The following is a 24,187-nucleotide window of genomic DNA, read 5'->3' as shown; positions in this document are numbered from 1 at the left end:
CACGTCCATGATAGGGCGGGACACTGAGTCTTGCCGGATGAGCCACGCTAGGAGTGTGCCCGGTCTATCACCTTCTCGGTGCACTCTGGCGGCATGAGCCTTAAAATTATATTGCCTCCGGTCTTCAAGGAGGGTTGAGTAGAAGGTTTTTGCCTCTGCCAACCAGGGTGTGAGTGCTGAGTCAGCACCGGCTGACTTACTGAGGGTGGTAACGTCACCTCCGGCCACATTCAAGTCCCTCTCGAGAGTTTTGCGGACCTCTGCAATCTGCTGGATACAGGTTCCCCTGGCCACTACTTTAAAAGCATTGCACTCAAGCTTCCTTGAGGATGCCGTGGTTTGGTTCTCAGCAAAATAATTACGAATACTAGTCTCCTGCTCCTTGCGGAAGACAGGATCCTCGAGGTAGTCTCGAGGCAGTTTCCATGTGGGAGTGGAAGGCAATGGGGACCTCCATTTGAGGACCAGGATATGTGCATCATGATCAGAAATTACCCAACCTAGGTAGTCTATTGTATTAAGGGTACAATTGGGGGAGAACAGAGAAATCGGTCCAGTCCCACGCGAAGATTGTGCTGAATGGAAGGAGTATAGCCAAGATATGGGGTGACGGGACCTCCATGCATCGGTGAGTGCTTGGAGGCCGCATCGGTGAGTGCTTGGAGGCCCCATCGGTGAGTGCCCAGTGGTGTGCCCTGGCACAAAAGCGTTCTGTCTGTAGGTGCCGCTGGGAGTGATGTTTTTTTTCTTTGGATGTTGTAAGATGTCTAATGCTGGACTCTGATCCATTGTTTTTTTTTTGGAGGCCTCTTTCACCTTCCTTTGAGGTTCTCTAGTTGACATTCCTTCGGAGAGGAGATTTAGAAAAGTGGTCTTTGGAATGTACCCTTTATTTTCCTTTCTTATTTATTTAGGCGGTAGCTTCCTAAGTTCATCTCCTGAGGAGGAGGTATCCTTGGCCTTGATCTTTTGGATCCATAGCATTAATCTTTTTTATGAAAAGGTATGGAAGATTTTGCATGTTTTGCTTTATGCTTGGGTTAAAAGTGTAGAATTCCTAGTCGGGTTTCAGTGTGCAGTTTTAACTTCACACAGGAGCTATAATGGCTAAAGAGATATATATATTTTTTACAAATATCTGACATGGTTTAAGTCAGAAAAAAACATCAAAAGTGATATTAGAGATAGATCTTGACTGAAGAAGAAACCAAACGGCGGGTCAAAAGCTGAAGTATATTAAGTAGACTCCCTTCACACGATATGCATTAAGAAGTCTAACGTATTGTGGCCTCTGAGGGGATTGGTGTTCACTAAGCTGTCTCATGATCTGTTTAGGTTTGATTCTTTACAGATGTTGTGAAAAGGAAATCAATGTTGCTGTTTTAAGCTGTTCCAAGCTAGGTTTAATGTTGCACTGCCTACTACAATTACCATGAAACTCCCAGCTCGACGATGGGGAAGTTCAAACACGTGAATCTATCAACCAGCCAGTACTGGAGAATCATCTTTCGATGGTGTCTGCTGGACATCTGTCTGTTACACTCCCTTTCTCATAGTCTTCCACTAAGACTATCGCCAGAGAGAGGCTATAGTGTCCTGCTTGTAGTGGACACAACACCTATAGCAGAACTCCACAACAGACAAAAAGAAAGTCAGTTATGTATAAACAGAAATGCCCTGACAGGTGGCTTTAACAAAAACTACGAAGACAGCAACCACAGGCCTTTAATTTCTTGGGGCCAGATGTACGACCCTTAAGGGCGGCCGCAAACGGGAGAACCTTCCTAATAGCGAGTCAACATGCTATGTATTAGTGCTCTGCAACCGCATTTACCACCTACTTCAAGTAGGTGGTAAACCACTCGCAAAGGGGAAGGGGTCCCCATGGGACCACTTCCCTTTGTGAGTATGTTGGAAAATATTTTTAAGAGCAGTCATTGGTCCCAGAGACCACTGCCTGCCCTTAAAAAAATGAAACTGACAAGTTTCATTTTTCTTTTTTAAATACATCCCGTTTTCCTTTGAGGAAAACGGGTTACATTTAAAAAAAAAAAAAAAAAAACCCGCTTTATTAAAAAGCTGTCCCAGACATGGTTGTCTGCTGAGCCCAGCAGGCCACCATCCCTGGGAGGGCTGTCATTCCCAATGGGCTCGCAAATTGAGAGAGGCTCATTAATATGAATGAGCCTTGCAGTTTGCGACCCCATTGGGAATCGCAAACAGTGTGAAATACACTGTTGTCCATCAGAAATTGCGCCTCGCTAACTGCGACTCGTAAAAGAGTCGTCATTTGCGATGCACAGTTTTCTTGGTTGTACATCTGGCCCTTAGACTTTCCCATGGAGTATTTTTAAATATTATTTTTTTTAAATGCCACAATGGCCTTGGCCTACTAAACTTCGGAGAAGTCTGGTGTGGTTACTTAACCCTACATCACCGGACTCCTCACCTCTGTAGTGGGGAGGTCACCATCCATAACACTGCGTCTTAGCACAGGCCAAGCTGGATGACCTACCTACTTGATATAGTAAAAAATGTCTCAACCATCTTGGTCCATCAAACTTCGGAAAAATCTGACGGGGTTCACAAACTCAATATCACAAGACAATTGGTTAAATCCAGGTTCAGATGAATAATTCTGCCCAAGCCTACAGCAAAATATTGAAATGCAATGCTTTGGCAAAAAAAACAGCAATCACTTTCCTAGGCAATGACAGAACCGGAGTGAGAATAGTAAAGTAGCCTAGATCGCCTAAAACTGGGAACATGAATAAGTGCAATGGAGAAATTATGGTATGTCGAAATTACGTGCATGTCAAGATTTTGTATGAAAGCGTTACTCTGAGCCAGCTCCAGACCAAAAAGAAGTCACTAGAATTTCCTTGCAATTTTCCAGCATTCTTTTCTCAATTCCACAAAAAAAACCTTCGTGAATAAATTGATTTATGCACCATATTTCTTAGTCTGGACAGTGGAAAAATGGTCATCTCTCAACATGACGTTCCTTTCCAAACTACAAGAATTACTGAGCTATTGGAAACCAGGTTATTATACTCACATATTTGGAACCCATACTCTGACAGTCTTGTCTCTTGAAGCGGAGGCCACAAGTTGCCCCGAAGGTGCAAAGTGTACACTCGTCACCCCTTCTTTATGACCCACAAATCTAAATGCTTTGGACAGTGGCTTGAAGTTCCAAATCATAAGAAATGAATCCAAGGAAGAGGAGGCTACAAGAAAAACAATAGTTAAAACAGGTTCAGATTTAAACTCGCATCAATCAAAAGATGTATAACTAGAGTACTCATCATATTGTCATGTCATGTGACACAAGAAATAATAACAGAATTATTTGTAACCATTTTTTCTGTAGACAGAAAACAAAATCTAGTTTCAATATTTTGTTTCCTTGGTAACAAAAATAACGAGCATTTTTAATGCAATAGGTCTCGCATTTATGCAGTTTGAGCTATTGGTATTGTAAATGACAGTGCCCTTTATTTATGGTTTTGTTTTAAAAACAGAAATAAAAGGCATGGTCATTTACAAAACCCGAGTAAATGCGAGACCCACTGCATTGCAAATGCTTGTTTAACCTCGTCACCTCTCCAGTTTCTGTACAGTGTCAGCACCTTATCGTCATCTTTGTTTGTGTGATTCTTTAAAGACGAGCTTCCTGCTGAAAGGAGGTGGGAAAACAGCACAGCACACAAGAACGGACCCGTCCCTGGCAGGTACATGAAAACAATTTATAACACCATGTGTGCTTGCCAGGTTATGCGGTGTCTATGAAGGCAGGACTGAACCACCGCACTCCACACGGGACTCCCAACAGGTGAAATGTGTTTGCGGGTGAGTCTGCCCCATGGATGGGGAAAGGGAGTTAATATGTAATGATCATTGGAGAGAAGTAGGGTTTAGTGAGGGGCCGGAGTTGGAGAAAAAATGGCGATGAAAGGAGGACGGAGAGAGGCGAGTGACATGGGGAGGGGTTGTTAGAGGGCCTAGGACTTGAGTATGTCAAGCGACAAATGTGGCGTTAGCTGAAATCTACCAGGAGAAGACACAGGTGCAAGAGATGGCTAAGGCGGAAATATCATAAGCACCAACCACTTCCTGATCCATCACACGACCGACAGTTGCGTAACTGCACCTTGGTAGCCATCACACACGACATGGAAAGACATCACAAAGGATCAAAACAAAAGACAATACCTTCTAACCGCACACCTTACACTCTGCAGCGTACTATCCATGTAAGCAAACACTTCAGTGCTCCAAACAGAGTTAGTAAGCGCTATATAGATGTTACAATCCAATAATAAAGTTAGCATGGAGAAAACTTCTAGCGGCCAGAATATGGCATTAAAAGATGCCTTGGAAGGACCAGAGACAGGGACCAGTGCCGCGCCATCTCTTAGCGACTAGTCAAAGTCTTGCATTAGATGGCGTTTAATGGACACAGATGTGATGCAGTGCCTCCCAGTGGCTGTGGGCAGCAGTGACACTCCGTGGCAGCCACAGCAAAGCACTGAGTGCCTGCGCACTGAGAAATAACTTCTGCCTGTTGGTCGCAAGGTGTATTAAGGACAACGAGCCATATTAATGTAGGAAATGGCCGAAATGTGCTACACATATGGCTAATATAATATAATGTAACCTAACATAACGCAACATAAGTATTTTGGTAGCCGCAAGTGTCGCACCTCTGTTCTTGAATCTGTGAGGGGCTGCAGAGGCACAGATACAAGGTTACCGCAGCAGCTAATTTCCGGTAGGCGCAACTCATTCGAGTAATACTGGTACTGTCGGGGCAGAGGTGCAGCCTAGGTGTGAGGCCCTCGTTCACCGCGTGAGATCACTTACGGTATTATGGACTGCCCCAGGCCTGGCGTTCGTAGCGAACAAATACAGTAGCAGCATGGTCACTCCTTACCTGTCCCACGCAGCACGGCACAGACATGCTGCCGGTGTACAGCGCAACCCAGCTCCACGGAAGCGGCTATGGAGCCTCCCCGAAGTGCAGCCCTGCTGACTAGCTTACCAAAGCCACTGCAGTCAATGGCTGTGACCGCGCGCCTTAGGAGACACTCGCTGTAAAAGTGAAAGTGTAGGAGAGTGCGAGAAAAGACGCGTGCGTTCACAGCGCTTGTCTCCTAAAGCACGCGCGTTCACAGCTCGTGTCTCCTAAAGCGCGCGGTCACAGCCATTGACTGCAATGGCTTGGTAAGCTTGTGCACCTCTCCTGTCCCACTTCGCTAAGCAGTCAGCGACAATAGTATTCGCTTAGCAAGCAGCTTTGCTGCATCGCTAGGCGAGACCTAAAAATGGACCTGCACCTCTTCAATACAAAGCTAACTAAGCAAATTACTTCTTCTTCAACCACATGTCGGCAAAGGTTTGGGGCGGCTAATAATCCCCCAGATAGATGGTGCAGGAATTCAAACCCCCACACTTGAAGATTGGAAGATGGAGAGCTGTTCCAGAACTTTTTATTTTTAATTCTTTAAGTTTTGCCTTTGACTAAAGCATGAAAGTTTAAGGGCAAGGTGGTACTGGTCATTTTAAAGTTAGACAAACACATAAAGATGCATAAAACACAAAAATGACCTTGCCTGTGCAAGCCAAGGGGAGATTCTATGCATATAAAAAATGCAGTGCTTAATGTGTTATTTGTTGCATGTGGTAGGCACTGACACACATGTTTGTGATCAGGACTTATTATTCTCCACCAGACTTTGATCCAGAGCAAGAGGGAGAAAGGAGGGGGGAGAGGAAGAAAGAAAGAGAACACCAGCATGAGAAAGGGATGGGAAGTGCAGGGCTGTGGAAAAATAGTTCGGCATTAAAAAGAATATTAGGCAACTTTGTATTCAGCAACACAAGCAGAGAGCTCTTAAGAAAACCTTTTAGCCCCAGTATTTACTTGTTCACAAATTAAGAACTGCGGCAAGGCGAGCTGAGCCTAATGTCCCCAGATGTGTGCAATGTGACTTGGTGGAGACGTCGTCTACTGCGAGTCAGAATTGGAGTGGTAGACACAGAAATCATGGCTTCAGTCCAGCACCGAGCATAATTGAACCTATTCCTTTAGACGAAGCTGTTTGCATTAAAAGCACTTCTGCATGACTAGATGGAGAAAATCTTAAGTAGCTGGGCAGCTGTCAGTGATGAAAATTTCCAATATATCTCGAAAAACAGAGGCCACTAATCTGTTTCCTAAATTCTCACTTTTGGTCTGGCCTAATGAAGTGGTCAGTCCACATTTGAAAACAGCATTGTTGAGGTGTCTCATGTTTTCTAGAAAGTGGGAGAATCACTCCCTTTTCCTTCCACTTCTGCTTCCCTCTGTCTCAAAAGTGCTATACTTGATCTTTAGCGCTATCTCCTACCTTAGATTATGGATGCCTTTGTTTAGATTATAAATGTACATGGGGTGTGTGTTCGAAATTGGATTATTATCTGGGGAGAGTGACTATCCATCGCAAAGAATAATCACAACCCTTGTCAGAGTGAACCTTCAAAGAGACTAAATTAACCTGAGCTCAACCACCTAGTAGCTATGACACAGAGCAGACAGGTTTAATTTAGGGCAACGTGTAAAGTATTATGCAGAACCAAACCAATAATAAAGTCAAAATACAAACCAATAAAAATCCCAAACCACGTACAAAATAGAGAAAATGTAATAAATAAAATGACAAAAATCCAATAAGGAGAACTGGAGATATGATTTTTTAAAGTTAAGCAGAAATAATGCCAAAAACCTCATACGGGAGGCACGGCGAAGATGGCAGTGAGATAGGTCATGCCTGCTACTCCTCCGCCCCAGCCTGCGGGAAACCGAGTGGATATCCCCTGCAAACATCGATTACGTGTACCTCACATGTGGTATGCATTACCATGCATGCCACGATCCCCAACTAGACCACAAGCTCATGCAAAGAGACAGCCAATGAGCCCCTTGAAGTTAACCACAAGGATTGGTAAATATGGCGGATGGCATATGAGTCAAAATCAGCCTACCACGTTATGTAAACATTCCAATCAACAAATTATCGTTGTTAAGTTACTCCAGCCAGGGGGCGTGGCTTGCGCGCCGTTGCGACATGGCGGATGCCGCTGGAGCTCCGTGGCGACGCGGGACCCATCGCATTAAACGGCCTTCACACGTCTGCCAACCTGCTTGAGACCGGCGATATGGCTCCATAAACATGCGGTGAGCAGCTTTGTCACCTCCGCGCTGCTCCCGCGTCGTGTCTGAGACTTTCAGCCGCAACAATTTTCACCTCACTGTAATCGCGGGCGCCTGCCATTTTGTTTCCGGCATCGGCGCTCGCGTTTCTCTCATGAGGGCGACCTGCGGCTTTTCAACTCGTTGCATTGCCTATCCCTGCAACATGATTTATGGGCTGTTTTCCCTCTGCTATCTGCCACATTGAGGTACTCTGCTTAAATACAGCTTAGCTGACTGACTTCATCATCTCATATGCCTCACATGTTATATATGCCAGTATTTTCGTATCTTGCAACTCCTGCAATTTTTAATTATACCTTTCAGCAAGAATAGTGCTGCATCATTCACTGCCAGTGATTACTTGATGTAAAACCCCAATATAACTGGAGCTCATTTGGAGGGCATCAGTTTCCACATCATTCTGTTTCTCAGTGTACGTGCCAGTGCTTACTGAACTGCTTGGCTGATTTCTTTTCTACTTCTGTTCTATACGGAGCCCACTGTCCTGACGTGGCATTTTTTCTCCTCATAAATATTACGAACAGTCGCCATTTTAACTTATGCAAACTGCACCTTCTTTTTCTGCACTCCCTCTTTCATGCAAACTTATTTTTTTTGAAGCAGGAATATCCTTTATAAAACCATTTTTGGTATATATTTTCTAACATTGTGTTGAGTCATTTTGCCTGAATTTGCTCCATCTTGAAGAACTTTTTACCAATTTATCGCTTTTATTTTCATTTGGCGCATTTGGTATTTCACAACAATTTAATCCTTAAAGGCATTTTATCAAGTTTTTCTTCACCTTCCTACAGCCCATAAAGTGTTTTCTATACATATGTTGCAATGGCTACCGACTTACACAGTGCTAGATCTTCCTCAACTGGTACAAAACTGAAAAGACACAAAAATGACCAGCCTTCTCCTATACTTTCCTCGCAGAATCCGATCTTGGACTCTATACTGGATGAAGTGCGAGGTCTACAACTCTTTATGGCCACTACAAATAAAACATTAAAACAAATGGAAGAAAGATGAATGACTATGGGAGCAAAAGTATTGGATCTTGAACAACGAGGTAGCAATATACAGGATACCTCTTCAAAGATTTCTTCCCTTGAACAAGAAATTCACAAGTTAAAAATCCATACAGAGGACCTTGAAAATCGTAATCGCAGAAATAATCTACGCCTTTATGGTCTTCCGGAGAATATTGAGGGGTCCGACATGGTATCTTTTTTGCAAAAATCCTCCCAGAACTCCTGGGTCTCCAAGCATCATTAACTCCTCTTAACATACAAAAAGCACATTGTTTGGGCCGTCTCCATCCTACAGCTGCTAGACCATGAGGGATCATAATGCTCTTTCTGGAATTCCCCGAGCTGATGCACGTCTTGAAATCTATTAGACTCAAACGTCGTCTTACCTGGTCGGGTCACTATATATTCATATCCCAAGATATTTCCAATGCAACAAATGCCCGACAAAAAGAATTCCTTGCTCTTCGTCCTCAGATGCGACATCTTAACATCCAGTACGGAATCCTCCATCCATGTCTCTGCAAGATTACACATAATGGACGGTCACATTCTTTTGATGATCCAGAAAAACTCAATTTATTTTCTCCAGAATCTATCATCTTATGGAATGGATACTAATGCTTGAGTCTTCCTTTATAGCAGGAATGTTATCTTGTTCTTAAAATATGCTTGCTTTCTTGGTGTTTCTTGATTTTATAAACTCCTCTTATTAGTGTGAAGTTCTCTGTTTCTCTATTTTTTCTATCTGATAATCTGGTCCGTGTCCTCTGGCGCCACTATGCTCCTCTCACTTCGACTCCTCTCATATTCTCAGATCTAGATGTCATCCCTTGATCTGTTTGCCTGTTTATCAATTGTTTTTCTATTTTTTTCCCTTCCTTTTCTATTTCTTTCCCTGTTCCTATTGTTCCCTTTCACTCCCACTTTTCGCGTATTTTTTGTGTCTTATGTTTAAAAATGTATTTTTCTCATCACATTCAAAACAGTGCTTTGTCTTCTTTTTCTTCGTTAGCCCTGCAGTTTCGTGTTCCTGTTTCCTCATGTATTTCCTAATCCAACGTCATGGTTAATGTGGTTTCGTGGAATGTTCGTGGTCTAGGTCATCTTGTCAAACGTCAGAAGGTATTGTCTCATTTAGCTAAACTTAATGCCCAAGTTGCTTTCTTACAGGAAACGTATTGCAATGATACAGAATTTGTTAAACTTAAACGCCAATGGGTTAGTCAAATTGTTTTTTCACCTTCTATTGACTGTCATGGGGGTGTTGCTATACTGTTTCACAAATCCATCAATGCTCAAATACTGTCCTCGGAAGGTGATCCATGTGGTCGTTGGGTGGTGGTTGATGCTATCATAAACAAAGTGCAAATTTCATTTTTTTATATATTTATAGTCCTGTTAAACCAGATTCGGAATTTTGGCAAACTGTAAAAATGAAAATTTTATCCAAGTCTAATTCTAATATTGTCATTGGTGGTGATTTTAATAATTGGTTGACCCCATTTACTGACAGGAAATCAAAGTGCAAATTTAAACCTGATAAAACCCACAAGTCTTTCCAATCTGCTATTTCATCTCGACCCTTATTTGAGTCTTGGAAAACTTGTAATCCTGATGCCTCAGAATTGAGTTTTTTCTCTCCCGTACATCATACAAGTTCTCGTATTGACTATATTTTAATTTTCAAACCTTTACTACCTTGTCTCCACTCATCTGAAATTGGTTCTATTTTTATTTCTGATCATGCTCCTGTCTCTACCTCTATTGATTTATTCATCACCACATGCAAACAAGGTCGCTGGTGATTTAATAATCGTCTTTTATCAGACCGTACTTTTACCACAGAAGCGACAACCTTCATCAATGATTTTTTTGATACTAACAAATCCTTAGATACTTCAACACACAATAATTGGGACGCATTTAAAGCATCATTTAGAGCCTTCACCATCGCTTATTCCTCAAAGAAAAAGAAATTACTAAATTTTAAATATAAAGACACCCTATTATTAATTAAAACCCTGGAACACAAATATTTCTCATCCAAATCCACCTCAACATTACAAGAGCTAATTAAGGCTAAATCCACCTTGAATAAAACTGCTACTGTAGACGCTTGTAACATACTCCTTAAGGTCAAATCTAAATACCATGGAGGCCAAAATAAAGCGGGCAAAATGTTAGCGAATTATCTAAAAATCAAATCAGAACGTAAAACCATTGGCCCTATCCATGCTGAACCGAACAATACACTCCTCTCCACTGACTCCGACATCATTAGCACATTTCAATCATATTATAATCGATTATATACAGAAACTGCTAATCCTTTTAATGATGACTTCACATCCTTCTTTCAAGATATTCCTAAACCTAAATCCATCCCAGATATCTTTTTACCACTTGAGGATATCTCTCTTCAAGAAATTTCTGATGCACTCAAATCTCTGAAAAAATCGAAAGCTCTCGGCCTAGATGGTTTTTCAGTAGAATTATTTTTAGCCTTTTCCTCGATATTTTCACATAAATGATTAGATCTTTTTAATTCATTTATTTCTAATTCTAAGGCTTGTGGTTCCTTTTTCGAAGTCCTTATTATTATTATTATTGTTATCCCTAAACCTGGTAAAGACCCCTCCTACTGCTAAAATTTCCGTCCTATATCACTAATAAATTATGACGGTAAACTTTTTGCAAAGATTTTGGCCTCCCGTCTTGAGAAAGTAATTCCTCTTCTCGTCCACCCAGATCAAGCTGGCTTTGTTAAGGGCCGTTTAGCCTCCGATAATGCCAGAATGTTTGCCAATATTCTCACCCTTAGTAATAAATATCCTTCTCCACTTGCTGCTTTGTCTTTAGATGCTGAAAAAGCTTTTGATCGAGTCAATTGGGATTTTATGTTACATACATTACACTGGTTTGGAGTTGGCGCAAGGTTTATTTCATATATTAAACTACTATACACAAATCCAAAAGCATGTGTTTTTGTCAATAGTCTTTTTTCCCCATACTTTTCTTTGCAAAGAGGTACTCGTCAAGGTTGTCCACTCTCTCCTTTACTTTTCTTATTATGTTTGGAACCCTTTCTTGAACGAATTAGAAATAACCCTCTCTTTACTGGTTTCTCTTTAAAATCACACTAAATTAAACTTACTGCGTATGCAGATGATGTTTTAATCTATATGTCCAATCCTGTTACTTATTTACCTCCCTTTCTCAAGGAAATCTCATCTTTTTCTAAAGTCTCAGGTTATAAACTAAATTTCTCCAAGACTGAAATTCTTCCTTTGAACTCCTCATGTTACAGTCACGTTTGACTCCACTAATTTTACTTGGTGTCCTCAAAAAATCAAATATTTAGGCACATGGGTTGCCTCTTATATCCGTGATACTTTAGCCCACAATTTCTCTGCACTAAAACTTAAAATTACCAGTTTGTTGTCTTCTTGGTCTCCATTATTTTTATATCTTGGTGGGGAAGGCTAGATACAATTAAAATGATGATTGTTCCCCAGATATTATTCACGCTCTCAATGTTATCCTTTAAAATCCCAAACTATTATTATATCCAACTCAACTCTATATGTACTAAGTGTCTTTGGAATAATAAACATCCACGCATTTCCTTATCCAAATTAATCTGTTCCAAATCTAAAGGGGGGGTTAGATTTCCTGATTTCAAATTATACCATAACGCTTTTTTGATTCGTCAATTTTATGTTATGTCTAAAGATTATCAAGATTATCCTAAACCCTCTTGGTTTACCGTTGAAAGTTCTTTGCTGAATGGCTTTTCACTACACGATATTGTTTTTATAACCAATTGTACTTTAATTTCCAAGTATCCAATTTTAAAACTCTCTCAATACCTTCTGCATACACTTTTCTTTCAGGATTTTTACAAATACCAATTCTTTCTTGCTTCATCAATATGGTATAACAAACACATCAAATTGCGTCACAAATCTGTTTACTACAAACATTGGAAAGAAAAGGGTATTTTTTATGTTAATCAATTGATTGTCAATAACACGATTTTGCCCTTCAATTATTTGCAAGAAACTTACAAACTACCTGATTCATGTATCTTGCAATATAACATTGTAGTACCAATTCTTCAGAATGTTTTGCTGGATTTCGCTTCATTGTCAAAACCATCTTCTTACACACCGGTTACACCTTTATATCAAGTTCCCTCTGATACTATTCCTAGTGCCTCTTTTATTTATAAAATGTTATCTACAAATAATGGCACAAATAAGGGAATACAACAAGTCTTTAAAACTTCCAAAGCTGCTAATATTACACAATCCTTATATTTTATTTTTAATAGAGTTGTTATAACTACTTTTACATAAATTCAATCAGTCCGCCTCATCATCCTGTTGGTCATGCTCTACTGCCGTAGGTTCATTAATACATTTACTTTATTACTGTCCCAAAGCTTATGATTTTTGGAAATCTGTATGGTCATAATGTTTGTTGGTTTTCTCTTATAACGTACCATTTACTATCCACAATATATTTTTAGGTACAATGTCTCCTTATTTTGATCAAATTGCATCTACATCAATTTTATTTGATCTATTAATTGCTGTAGCTTTTAAGGTTCTTTTAACATGTTGGAAAGATAACTCTAAACTATCTTGTTTGCTTTGGTGGAATTTGATATGTGATGAGCATAGAATTGCATCGGTGCCTAATAATTCAATCCATTTACAAATCAAATCTGATCTATTATGGCTACCGTTTACTACTTATCTGTCTTCAACATCTCCATAATTTCTTTTCTATACTACCGTATTGTCTTTATCTGTTCTTCTTCTCTTCTTTTCTTTCTTTCTTTCTATTGGTTTTCATTTTAACCTCTCTTTTTCCCTTCATTCTCTCTTTTTAAAAATGTTTTCTCTCTTCTCTACTATAATATGTCCTCTAATAACTTTCACAGGTTATTAATAGGTTAGCACGTAGTTCAGTACTTTTTTCTAGTATGTATTACTTTTTTAGGTATATTATTCAAATGTTTTGCATTATAATGTTCTCATACTTTCTATTTCAATTATTCTCTAGCTGTTTTTAATATGTAACTCTATGCCTACGTATTTCTCTGTACAAAATAATATATCTGTATCCCTGTGTTATTTATCTTTAATAAAAAATTATTTAACTAAAAAAAATAGTTACTCCAGCCAAAACAGTCCTGAGGCCGATCTCATGTACTGAGGAAAGTCGAGACCAAATTGTCGATGATCCAGTCACTTCTTGTATACAGAATCTGCCATGAATTTACCTGCTATATGAAGGACATTGATGCCTCGGAAAACAGTGGACTCATCATATATTTGTTCATGGTTTACAGTTTCTGCCGTTCATTGATGGCAGACGCGATTAACATATGATGCTTTGCAAGTTTTCTACCTCATGTTTTGTATTTAATCAAGATACACAATGTAAAACACGGGGGTGTGGCCAACTGCCGAGGGACATGGCCGCACGGTAGCCGAGCTACATCGCGCCACTCCCGTAATATCCGTCTAAAACAGTGTGCCCCGGCCGCCATCGCCTAATATTGACTCCAGCTGCCTGGTATCCTTGGCCCTAAGTCTGTGCCAAGTTTCGCTGATATACGAGGCCCCAGCGAGGTGAGGCAGGTGCCGATCTGTCGCAGGGGCTCCTGTTGCACGGCGAACGTCCTTCACCATCTTGAGTGCAGAATTCAACGCGGAGGGCGCGGCCTGGTGCGATGGCCCTGCATTTGCTGATTGGGGCCGGGCCTTACTCTTTCTCATGACGGTAACTAAGCCGTATCCGCTCCTGCCCCTGAACACTGGGGCCTTGATATCTTGCCCCCCTTGGCAGGCAATCTCATTTGGGCCATAAATTCCGCCAGTTTCGTCAGATGCTGCAGGCGGGGAGACAAGGCCTGAGACTTGGAGCGCCTGACATCTCCACATTGCAGCGCCCCCTAAGGGGTGTAATGAGCTTGAACGACCGGCGGTGAGGTTGAATCAGAAGCTTCTTGCCTGGTCCCCAGGTCGCCTTGCTTTTTTGCCTGCTGTGGGGTCTGGAGGTGGCTTTGTGACGCTGCGACTTCAGCCTGTGTTCCCTTGGACACTCGGTGGGGTGGGTGATCACAGGGTGCTCCTCTGGCGCCCTATCTCCCCTGTAAGGGACGGGGCAGGTCACACTTCAACATTCCAAGGTGAGTCGCCCCACCTTCCCTTTTTGCGTTGGTGGCCTTGCATTGCTGTGGACTGGCCTGCATCCGGACTTCCAGAGACTGTGGGGGAGCACCTAGCCAGCGGAAACCGGCAGGCCAGTGTGAGTTGACACCCACTGCAGGCGGCAGTGAGTAACCGGTTCGGCCTGGCCTCCCACACCCCTCTATCACTCTACTGATCTGGGCCTCGAACAAACATTATGGCGAAGGGCCGCAGCGGTTGCAGCGTCGTTTGGGCCAAGCTCGATAAATTTTCGTGGCAGAAGAGCCAGGAGGGGGATCAATCCAACACAAAAAAAACCCGGGGAGCAGAGGGAGCCCACACTCCAGGACATTTTATCCACTGTCACAAACGTTCGTACCTCCCTAAAATCTAGCTTTGCCACAGTAGCCACGGAAGTGGCCCTCATTAGAGCGGACATGAGGAAAATGTCGGACCGAGTTGGAGCAGTCGAAGACACTACAAAAGGACTGAAAACCGATTTGGATCTTCTTAAGCGCCAAGTGTCCGAACTCCACAATGCGCAAGAAGCCCTTACCCTGCAGCTTGACGACTATGAAGGCCGTATGAAAAGCAATAATGTGCGAATCCAGGGTGTGCCGGAGCAAGCGGAAGGGCAGGTGGTAGACCTATCATGGAGAAACTGATTCTTCAGCAGCTTCAGCCAGGGGGCCTCTCCAAGTGCTTTTCAATTGAGCGTGCACATCGCATCCCCAGAGGCAGACCTAGACCAGGGGAGCCTCCACAGCCTCTTCTGGCAAGGGTGTTTAACTACCGCAACAGGGATGCCATTTTACAGACGGCGAGGGCAGCCCCACCAATAGTCATCGACAATAGCAAGGTTACCTTCTTCCCTGATTTTACTCTGCCGGTCCAGAAGCAGTGGCGCAGCTTCCTGAAAGTGAAGCACGCTTTGAGAGACCAAGACATCAAGTATGCAATGATGTTCCGGCCAAGCTAGGGATCGAATCGGAAGGTAAACTATGTTTTTTTACCAGAGGACGCTTGGGGCTGGCTCGAGGGTTGAAGAACTGTTGGCAAGCGCTCCCACAGGTCTGCAGGAGGCGCTGGGGGCCCTGGCGGACGAGGACCTTGGCAAGGGTCACCACTCGTGGATGAATCGACGACTCGGCATCAGGAAGGGTGACATGTACGGAAATGCAAGTATGAATGCCCACAGATGGAGGTGGAGGACCCCTTCAGAGCTCCCATATAGACTGACTGCCCCTGATTGCAATATTCCTTATTTTGTCTTGCTTGGTTGTATATATTGTGCGTACATTGGTCAGCTACTGCCAGCTGTCCTGTTACGGGAGTGTTGATTTAGTAGTCATGTTACTACGGCAGGCTAATTGTGATAGTTCAAATTATTTACTCTGGTGTTGGTCGGCCTGGGTTGACTGCGGTTCTTATTCACAGTTGCTTAAGGGAGTGGGGTTATTTTACGTTCCCTAAACTGTTAAGGGTGGGCGACAGGCACTCTGCAAGTTGGGGGTTTGAGGAGAATCAGGGGTCAGTAATGTCATGTATCACACTCTGGGAGGCGTACAAGACAGTTTTTCGGGGGCAGGCACAGGCTCTGATAGGAGCAAAAAAGAAGGAGGATTCCTTGAGGATTAGGCAACTCGAGGAGGAGGTCACCGAATTAGAACATGGGCTGGGTGTAGAGTCCACGTTAGAGAGTCGGCATGCTCTGGCCCTCAAGCAGGCAGAGCTCAGGGCTGGCGGAGGGGGAGGCGAGGGCCTTCGCCCTGGCCACGCAGAACCGCATATATGACATTGGGGACAAGGCCCTGAAGCTCCTGGCTTGGCTGGAGCGCAGGGATAGGGGGCTTTGCTGGGTGGCGGCCGTACGAGATAAGTCGGGATCCCTGGTGCCCACCAGTACAGAGATCGCGGAGACGTTCGCGGCACACTTTGAAGAAGTATACGCCCCGGTTTGTACCAGGACGGAGCAGGACTGTGAGGAGTTCCTCCGCGACTTTGCGCTTCCCACTCTGTCGCAATCCCAGAGGGAGGAACTGGAGACAGCCCTAACTTGTGACGAGATAGGGGCGGCGCAATCCGGGAAGGCTCAGAGCCACAACGGGCTCCCGGTTGAGATCTTTAAGAAACAATCAAACATTGTCAAAGGTCCTCTCCTATGTATGTACCAGGAGGCGCGTCAGGTAGGGATGCTACCACCAGATCAGAAAGAGGCCACAATTGTGGTTATCCACAAAGACGGCAAGGCGGTCGATTGCTGCTCCTCATATTGACCGATTTCACTCCTCAATGTTGAGGCGAAGGTCTTAGCCAAGGTCCTGGCAGATAGGTTGATTCCAGTACTGCCGGACCTGGTACATGTAGACCAGTCAGGCTTCATGCCACGCAGGAGCACGCGACACAATCTGCGGTGCGTGTATGGCGCGCTGTACATGATGGATGGCGTGGGGGACACACAGACTGCGTTGATGGCGCTGGACGCCTTGATGGCATTCGACAGCATTGAGTGGCCATATCTTTTTATGGTCCTAGGGCGGCTGGGCTTCGGTCCGACCTTCTGCAGCTGGGTGCGCCTCCTTTATGAACAGCCGATGGCGCACGTACAAGTCAATGGAACGGTATCCAGAGCTTTCCAGCTTCGGCGGGGCACGAGGCAGGGGTGTCCCTTGTCCCCCCTTTTATTCGCCATGGCGTTGGAGCCTTTGGCTAATTGGGTGAGAAGAGACAGGTCATTCTGGGGCTTGGCATTGACCGATGACTAGGAGGAACGCATCAGCCTCTACGCTGACGACATTGTGCTCTACATGGCTAGGCCTTATCAGTCGATGGCGCAGGCACTTCACCTTTTTGAGCTTTTTGGGAGCTATTCGGGCTACTGCATAAACTGGCCGAAGTCGGTCATTTTTCCCCTCTCGGGCCCTCCCCCGCGGATACCGTCCAGGTGCCCTGTGACGTTAGTGAGCGATGGCTTCAAATATTTGGGGGGTTTTGTCACAAGAGACAGAGCAGAATTCTTGGCTAGGAACCTTGAACTTCAGCTATTGCGCCTTCTCACTGATGTAGGTCATTGGCGTGCGCTGCCTAATCCCTGGCGGGACGTGCTGCGATGTTCAAAATGTTGGCGTTACCTCGCCTCTTGTATATCCTGCAGAATACACCATATCCGATCCCGCCAGGGGTTCTTCAAGCGAGTCTCTCAGGTGCTGAGGACGCTCCTATGGGATGGGGTCAGCCCTCGGATCGCACTGCAGAAATTGACAAGGGGGGTGTACGACGGTGGGCTGGCCTTGCCGGACATGCAGTTATATTACTGGACGTCTCAGCTACAGGTCGTCAACTATTGGGTTTATGTAGATAGATTGGAACCAGCATACAGAGTATATCGATTTGTGATGCAGGGCGGGAATTGTGAATCTCTGTTATACACTCGGAGGATGCGGGCGGATTGGCCCTCCCACACCGGTGTGGTGGTCCAATGTTGGAGGGAGGCAAACCAATTCCTGGGGTGGATGGGGTCCCTGACAGGTAGGACTCCCCTGTGGATTGGGAAGCAATTGAGGGAAGTATCTAGATTGAAGGGCTTTAGGGGCTGGCAACTCATTGGAATAGACTACCTGGGGGACGTGTGGAGAGGGGACGCCCCCCGCTCCTTTGAGTATCTACAGAAAGAATACGATCTCCAGGACTCGCAGCGCTACCACTACCTACGCCTTGTTCATGCCATACGGTCCCGTGTTCGGTGAGGTGCATCCATTCCTGAGTATTCCCTCATGGAGGATCGTTTGCTCCTGGATCCCATTCTGGAAAAGCCCACATCCATGATTTAACGAAAGTTGATAAATAACATGCCCGATCCCTTAGTGTCCCTAAGGGCGACTTGGGAGCGAGACCTAGGCCCATTGGATGATGACGATTGGCAGGACGCCCTGCAGAGCCCCCGGAAGATCGCGATACGTGTTAGGTTCCGGCTAATACAGCTCAAAATACTTCATCAGGTGTACTACCCTCGCACCCTTTTGCATTCCTGGGGTGGGTGTCAGTCTGCCTCGAGCGCGCGCGGGTGCGGGGGGGACGGATCCTTCTATCACATACTGTGGAATTGGCCCGGAGATTGTCCCCTACTGGACCAAAGTCACAGATATAATGGCGGCGGAGGTGGTGGGTCACCGGTTCCGAGGGAGCCTAGATGGTTACTTTTGATGATCAAAGGGCCCACTGACTGGAACAGGTATGAAGAACTCTGGCTGGCAATGGCGGCTGGAGTTGCACAGCGGAACATAGCCAGGGCCTGGGGGGCGTCGGTCCCTCCGCAGTGTGATCAGTGGGAGCGGGACCTGGATTGGTGCCAGAGGGCAGAGGAAACCATTTATAAAAGCAGAGGGTGCCCGAAAAAGTGGAAGAAGATCTGGGGGCCCAGGAGAAGGTACAGGGGTCATGGGGGGTGGCCTGGGGTAATGGGTCTTGCTCTGGGCGTGTTGTTAACAGTCGCCTATGTCTATCCTGTGCACTGTGTACTCCTTATTTACAAGATGAACTGTGATCAATGGACCTACATGTTAAATGAAATGAGCAATGTTAATAAAAAAAGTAAAAAAAAAAAAGTGTTTTCATAGCTTTCAACATATCCCTGCACACAAAAAAACATTTGTAAGTGCTCGACTAGGACAAAGGGGGCATGTAAACGAAAGCTGTAGGTAAATTCAGAACTAGCGTTTTCACAGCAGTGGGTGCACACAAAAACATGCCCAATAGGATGTTTCCGCTGACAGGGTGCACGGGGCAGCACATTTGTGGGTGTAGGCTGTGCTATCATTCTTCCTGGCACAGTGTGCTCCTGCCAGGACGTTGTTTGGCAGGGCTGGCCTTGCAGCGTCGGCCTGTGTGGGAGTGGCAGGCATTCTCTGGCCTCCACCCCTGGCTCGCCGCCATGGCTGCAAAGTGTTTGTTTACCTTCTCCCCTTCCTGAGTCCACATGTGCCAACATTCGAACCAGCGCCAGGCATCAGAGAGGCGGGCGGGGAGAGCAAGGATGTTTTCTATCCGCCCGGAATGCCTTTCTACCTGCGCACGGCCATGAGCTCACTCACTTAACTCAGCTTGTCCATCTTTATACCATAAGGACTGAGTACCGCTGTGCTGTGGCCCACGCTTGCTGCGTACCGTCCCGGGGGAAACAACTGTTCACGGATCTAGCCTGCTCCCGAGGCAGTTACTTTAGGGGGTCTGCAGGGGTCCACTCGTATTGTGATAATTTTTATTTTATATTTTGGAGTTTTATATAGCGCGAACACGACCCCACGGTATCAGCGCGCTCTACATGAGCACCTGTTACATTACAGATGGAATATAGGTATACGTTGGTTGCGCACTGGTTAATTTGTACTAATTTCGTCCGTTGTGGTGTGCTCCTGAGGTATAATTCTCTGAACCATCGAGTGTGAATGTAGGAAGCTAAGCAAGCATCCTCTACAATTAAAGGATGACCCTCTGGGCACAACAAGAGATGCCTGATGGCGATTGGCTCAGTCTTTTTGTTCAATAAAGATAATCCATATTTTGTGAATTCAAATATGAATTTAATTCAAAAGTTGATCATAAATCAATATTCTTTATGATGTATTCAAGTTATTTTCACGCGTTATCTGTGATTTCAAAATGGCATTCCCAATGCATTTCGTGCACTGCTGTGCACTTCTTCAGGGGAACCCTAAACAAAATATATAATAGCTCTCATGAGGATACAGATTTTGTTTCTTGTAACTCATTAGTAAGTGTATATAATACGGTGATTTATCTGGCAATCATAATCAGGAAGTGGTGTTCTGGTGTTTGTTAATAAGTTTACTCCGTTGCGAGATCGGTTATAAGGTTATTCACCATGTGAGGTAAAGGGTTTACAAGAGTAGAAAAAATGTCAAGTGTTAGTCTTCTAGAGTCTAACCTATAGAAGATGGCGCTCACATACGACTTTCAATAAGATTTGTATTTTTTCTTTCTTTATTCTTATTTTTTATTTTCTCACTTGGTCCATTGAATAACATAACATATTATACTGCAATGATTATACTTCTTCCTTTGATATTTCTTCTTTTTCAAATAACCATTAAACGGGAGCACGCCCTATGTAGTTATCACACCACTCTAAAATGGCGACCGCACACAGCATGACGCACGAGTATAGTCCTCTTTTCATGTCCAAACTTTTGTTTAACACACGAGTGAGGCGCTCGATTTCTAACCACACGAACGGAAGACAAGCATGAACACGTATTACTAATCGGCAGGTAAGACATGAAGCAGCTAGTTTATTTAATTATTTTGGCACTAATAATCACTAATACGTATAACATGAACTTATGTCATCTCAATAATTAAAAAGTCACGAGTGAACCCGATTTTACCCGACTTTCACTGGAGATCTCTAGAAGACTAACACTTGACATTTTTTCTACTCTTGTAAACCCTTTACCTCACATGGTGAATAACCTTATAACCGATCTCGCAACGGAGTAAACTTATTAACAAACACCAGAACACCACGTCCTGATTATGATTGCCAGATAAATCACCGTATTATATACATTTACTAATGAGTTACAAGAAACAAAATCTGTATCCCCCTGAGAGCTATTATATATTTTGTTTAGGGTTCCCCTGAAGAAGTGCACAGCAGTGCACGAAATGCATTGGGAATGCCATTTTGAAATCACAGATAACGCGTGAAAATAACTTGAATACATCATAAAGAATATTGATTTATGATCAACTTTTGAATTAAATTCATATTTGAATTCACAAAATATGGATTATGTTTATTGAACAAAAAGACTATTAGCTAATCGCCATCAGGCGTCTCTTGTTGTGCCCAGAGGGTCATCCTCTAATTGTAGAGGATGCTTGCTTAGTTTCCTACATTACAGATGGACACATTCACTTTTAGGCACAGGGAGAGTACCCAATTTGCCGAGAATCACAGGATATTCGAGCCTCCGGTCAGACTCGAACCTGGTTGCCAAGATTCAAGGTCGGCCATGCTCGCCATTTGGCAACATCCTTAATCGCTGGACGTTTGTGCCTGTTGTCAGTTACAGTTTATGAACTCTTGCAGTCTCATATTTAATTACAATATCCACACGGACGATAAGACCCTTCCATGGACGCCATTAGTCAGAGGCAGTGGGGTAATCTGAAATGATGCCCCCCCAGGAAGAACGTGTTGAGGGATCTCAGCGTCTCACGGATATTCACATGAATGATTGATTGGGCCACGCCGCTCCCCCCTCAAGGATGGCAAGGCCTTCTGCTACAGAGACCTCAGACACACATCTGGTCAGATGGTGTGTGATGTAATGTAAGCTACCCTCAAATTTTGATGAATTAATGACTTTCTACAAAACTTACAAGGAATACGTTATAGTGACCAGAGTTGGATTACACTAACCAGATGCCTAAAGGATGTAAATTAATTTCCTTGTTTATTTGTACAGTATTACACATTTTAGAGTTTGCAAAAAACCTACTAGCTTGGGCAGTTATCCTATGGGAGTCGTTATTAATTCTAGCAGGGGCCCTGGTCCAATATTCTTCAGTCACTTCCCACTTTGTGGGGTGTTCAGGTAAAAGGGGGTTGGAACAGAGGAGTGTTCAGGCCTTTTCTGAACCACATGTAGGTTGCCCTTAAGTTTGTATTCAATGTGTTACTTACGTTCTGACCCTGATATACAGCCTCCGACTTTCATCCTTCGTCGTGTGATGAGATTTGCTGTTGATAAATCAAGTTTCTATTAGGGGTTTACTGTGGTCCAAGTTTGTGAAGCCACCCTGGTCCTTTACCTCAACAAGACCAAAGAGATGGGAAGTGGTATGTAATCAAGTTTAGGTTTACCTATTGCTGGAGTAAACAAGCATCTGCAATGCAATAGGTCTTGCAGTTATGCAACTTTGAGCTATTGGCATTATAAATGGCTATGCCTTTTATTTTGGTTTTGGTTTATAAAACATAAATAAAAGATATTGTCATTTACAATGGCAATAGCTTAAACTTGTTCTTAGGTCTCGCCAAGCAGCGCACATGCGCTGCCTAGGAAAAAGACCTTTAGTCGTCGAGTTGGTTTTGAGGCCAAAAACTTGCACGCGTTCCATTGCTTTCAATAGCAACGCGTGAACGTTTGGCGATTCCCTTGCGGGAGCGAGCTTTGACATATGGCTCCCGCAAGGTAATCCGGGGCAGGCCCCCTCCTTTCTTCCCCTCCCCTTGCTGCCTCCTACTCTCCTTGTCAACGCGAGGCGCGCGCTTGTCTTTTTTAGATCCATTTCACAGGGAAGCAACATCCAACACTGCAGTTTTGCCTATTCTCAGCCACAATATCGAAAGTGCACTGGGCCAACTTTACCTGACGTTTTGATCGGCTGATAAGGATAAGGTCACAAAGCCAAAACTGAGAGTTGGTGATTGCATACGAACACCGATTGTGCAGCAAAAGCCATCAAGCGGAAAGGAAAGACGATGTTTCAGAGGGAAACATAATATAATCACCAACAGTCTACATAGGGTTTGAACTTCCAGTTCCTGACCGGAGATCTTCTTGCTTCAAAGTCAGGGACGGAGTGCTGTGGGGTTCAGGCAAGGGTCTGTAGATGAGTTACCTTAGTTGAAGTTGAAACATTATGGGACAAATACAGAGGGTTCTCCCTGACTCTCCCCCAGCTCAACCGGTTTATCAAAGCCTCTTAGAAAATCTTGTTCTACTCCTGGGAGTTACTTCACCTTTAAACGACCAAGTCCTTTTCTATGACAGAAAGGACAACAGGGTGTTTCTATCTGCACCGCAACAAACTCATCTCAAGTCAGCTGCACCCTTTACTACACATGGAGGAGACATTGGCTATGCCCTGTGAGGCAGGTGACCCTGCCAGGTCACTCAAGGTGAGCGCCTCTGCGAGTTAAAGAACGACCGCCACGCTCACGAGCTGGCTTTCTTCCCTGTAATGTGTTGCGATACTTCCGCAGTCCTGTTTATTATCACGCCGGCTTCAGAGCCCGAGACATGAAATGTTCTTTGTCGGGGAGGCTGCGGGGGCACGGTGACCTTGCCTTTTTGTCCTCAACATGCAGGCACGGCGGGAAGCAACACACTTTGTCAGGGTGCCCCACCTTGCTATCATTTCCACAACGCATAATTAGTCCAGTACCGCAGCTGGGTGTCCGCAGCAACCGGAATTCTCTTTGGCTGCTGGCCCATTTTGATTTATTGGCCTGTGAAGTTTGATACCCACAGGCAGCCTTTGTGTTGGCTTTGTAGCATTTGTTAGCTTAACAAACGCTTTAGGAGGGCGCCTGCTCCATGTAAATGTAATGCAGCCTTTAAGGGCTTCTCTGACTGCATAAACACACATTGCAACAAAATGGCTAACTAACCACAGGACCTGGACAATTAACGGAATCTAAACCATCTGCTCGTAAGTCAGCTTTATTTTTAGCAATAATGCCTCTCCTTGCTGTACACCACTCGGGACTGCAGAGGAGGAGTTGGCCAAGTGGTGTGTGGGACACGTGCATGCCATGGCATGGCATGTTGTGGCATTTCGATGCTTCCGAGTAATGCTTAAGTTCAGGGGTAAAATGAACACACCAGCGATCTTTCGACAGAGGCACGTATTATGTTGGTGCATTACCTTCATGTTTATTTTTTTCATTTATTCCA

The 24,187-nt window shown here is 44.2% G+C and overlaps 1 protein-coding gene across 3 annotated transcripts in view; it reads right to left on the bottom strand.

The window, feature by feature from the left end:
- Positions 1–24,187, bottom strand: part of LOC144816539 (uncharacterized) — a 1,138,385-nt gene that overhangs the window by 1,034,710 nt on the left and 79,488 nt on the right. For all 3 annotated transcript variants that reach the window (XM_078674268.1, XM_078674269.1, XM_078674271.1), the window contains exon 5: positions 3,059–3,230. In XM_078674268.1, coding sequence (XP_078530394.1) covers positions 3,059–3,230 — 172 coding nt within the window. The remainder of the gene's footprint in view (positions 1–3,058; positions 3,231–24,187) is intronic.

The sequence above is a fragment of the Lissotriton helveticus genome, chromosome 1_1, assembly GCF_964261635.1.
Source record: "Lissotriton helveticus chromosome 1_1, aLisHel1.1, whole genome shotgun sequence".
In the NCBI taxonomy this organism is placed as follows: Eukaryota; Metazoa; Chordata; class Amphibia; order Caudata; family Salamandridae; genus Lissotriton; species Lissotriton helveticus.
Note: the sequence above shows the minus strand (reverse complement) of the source record. Positions and strands in the feature narration are given on the sequence as shown.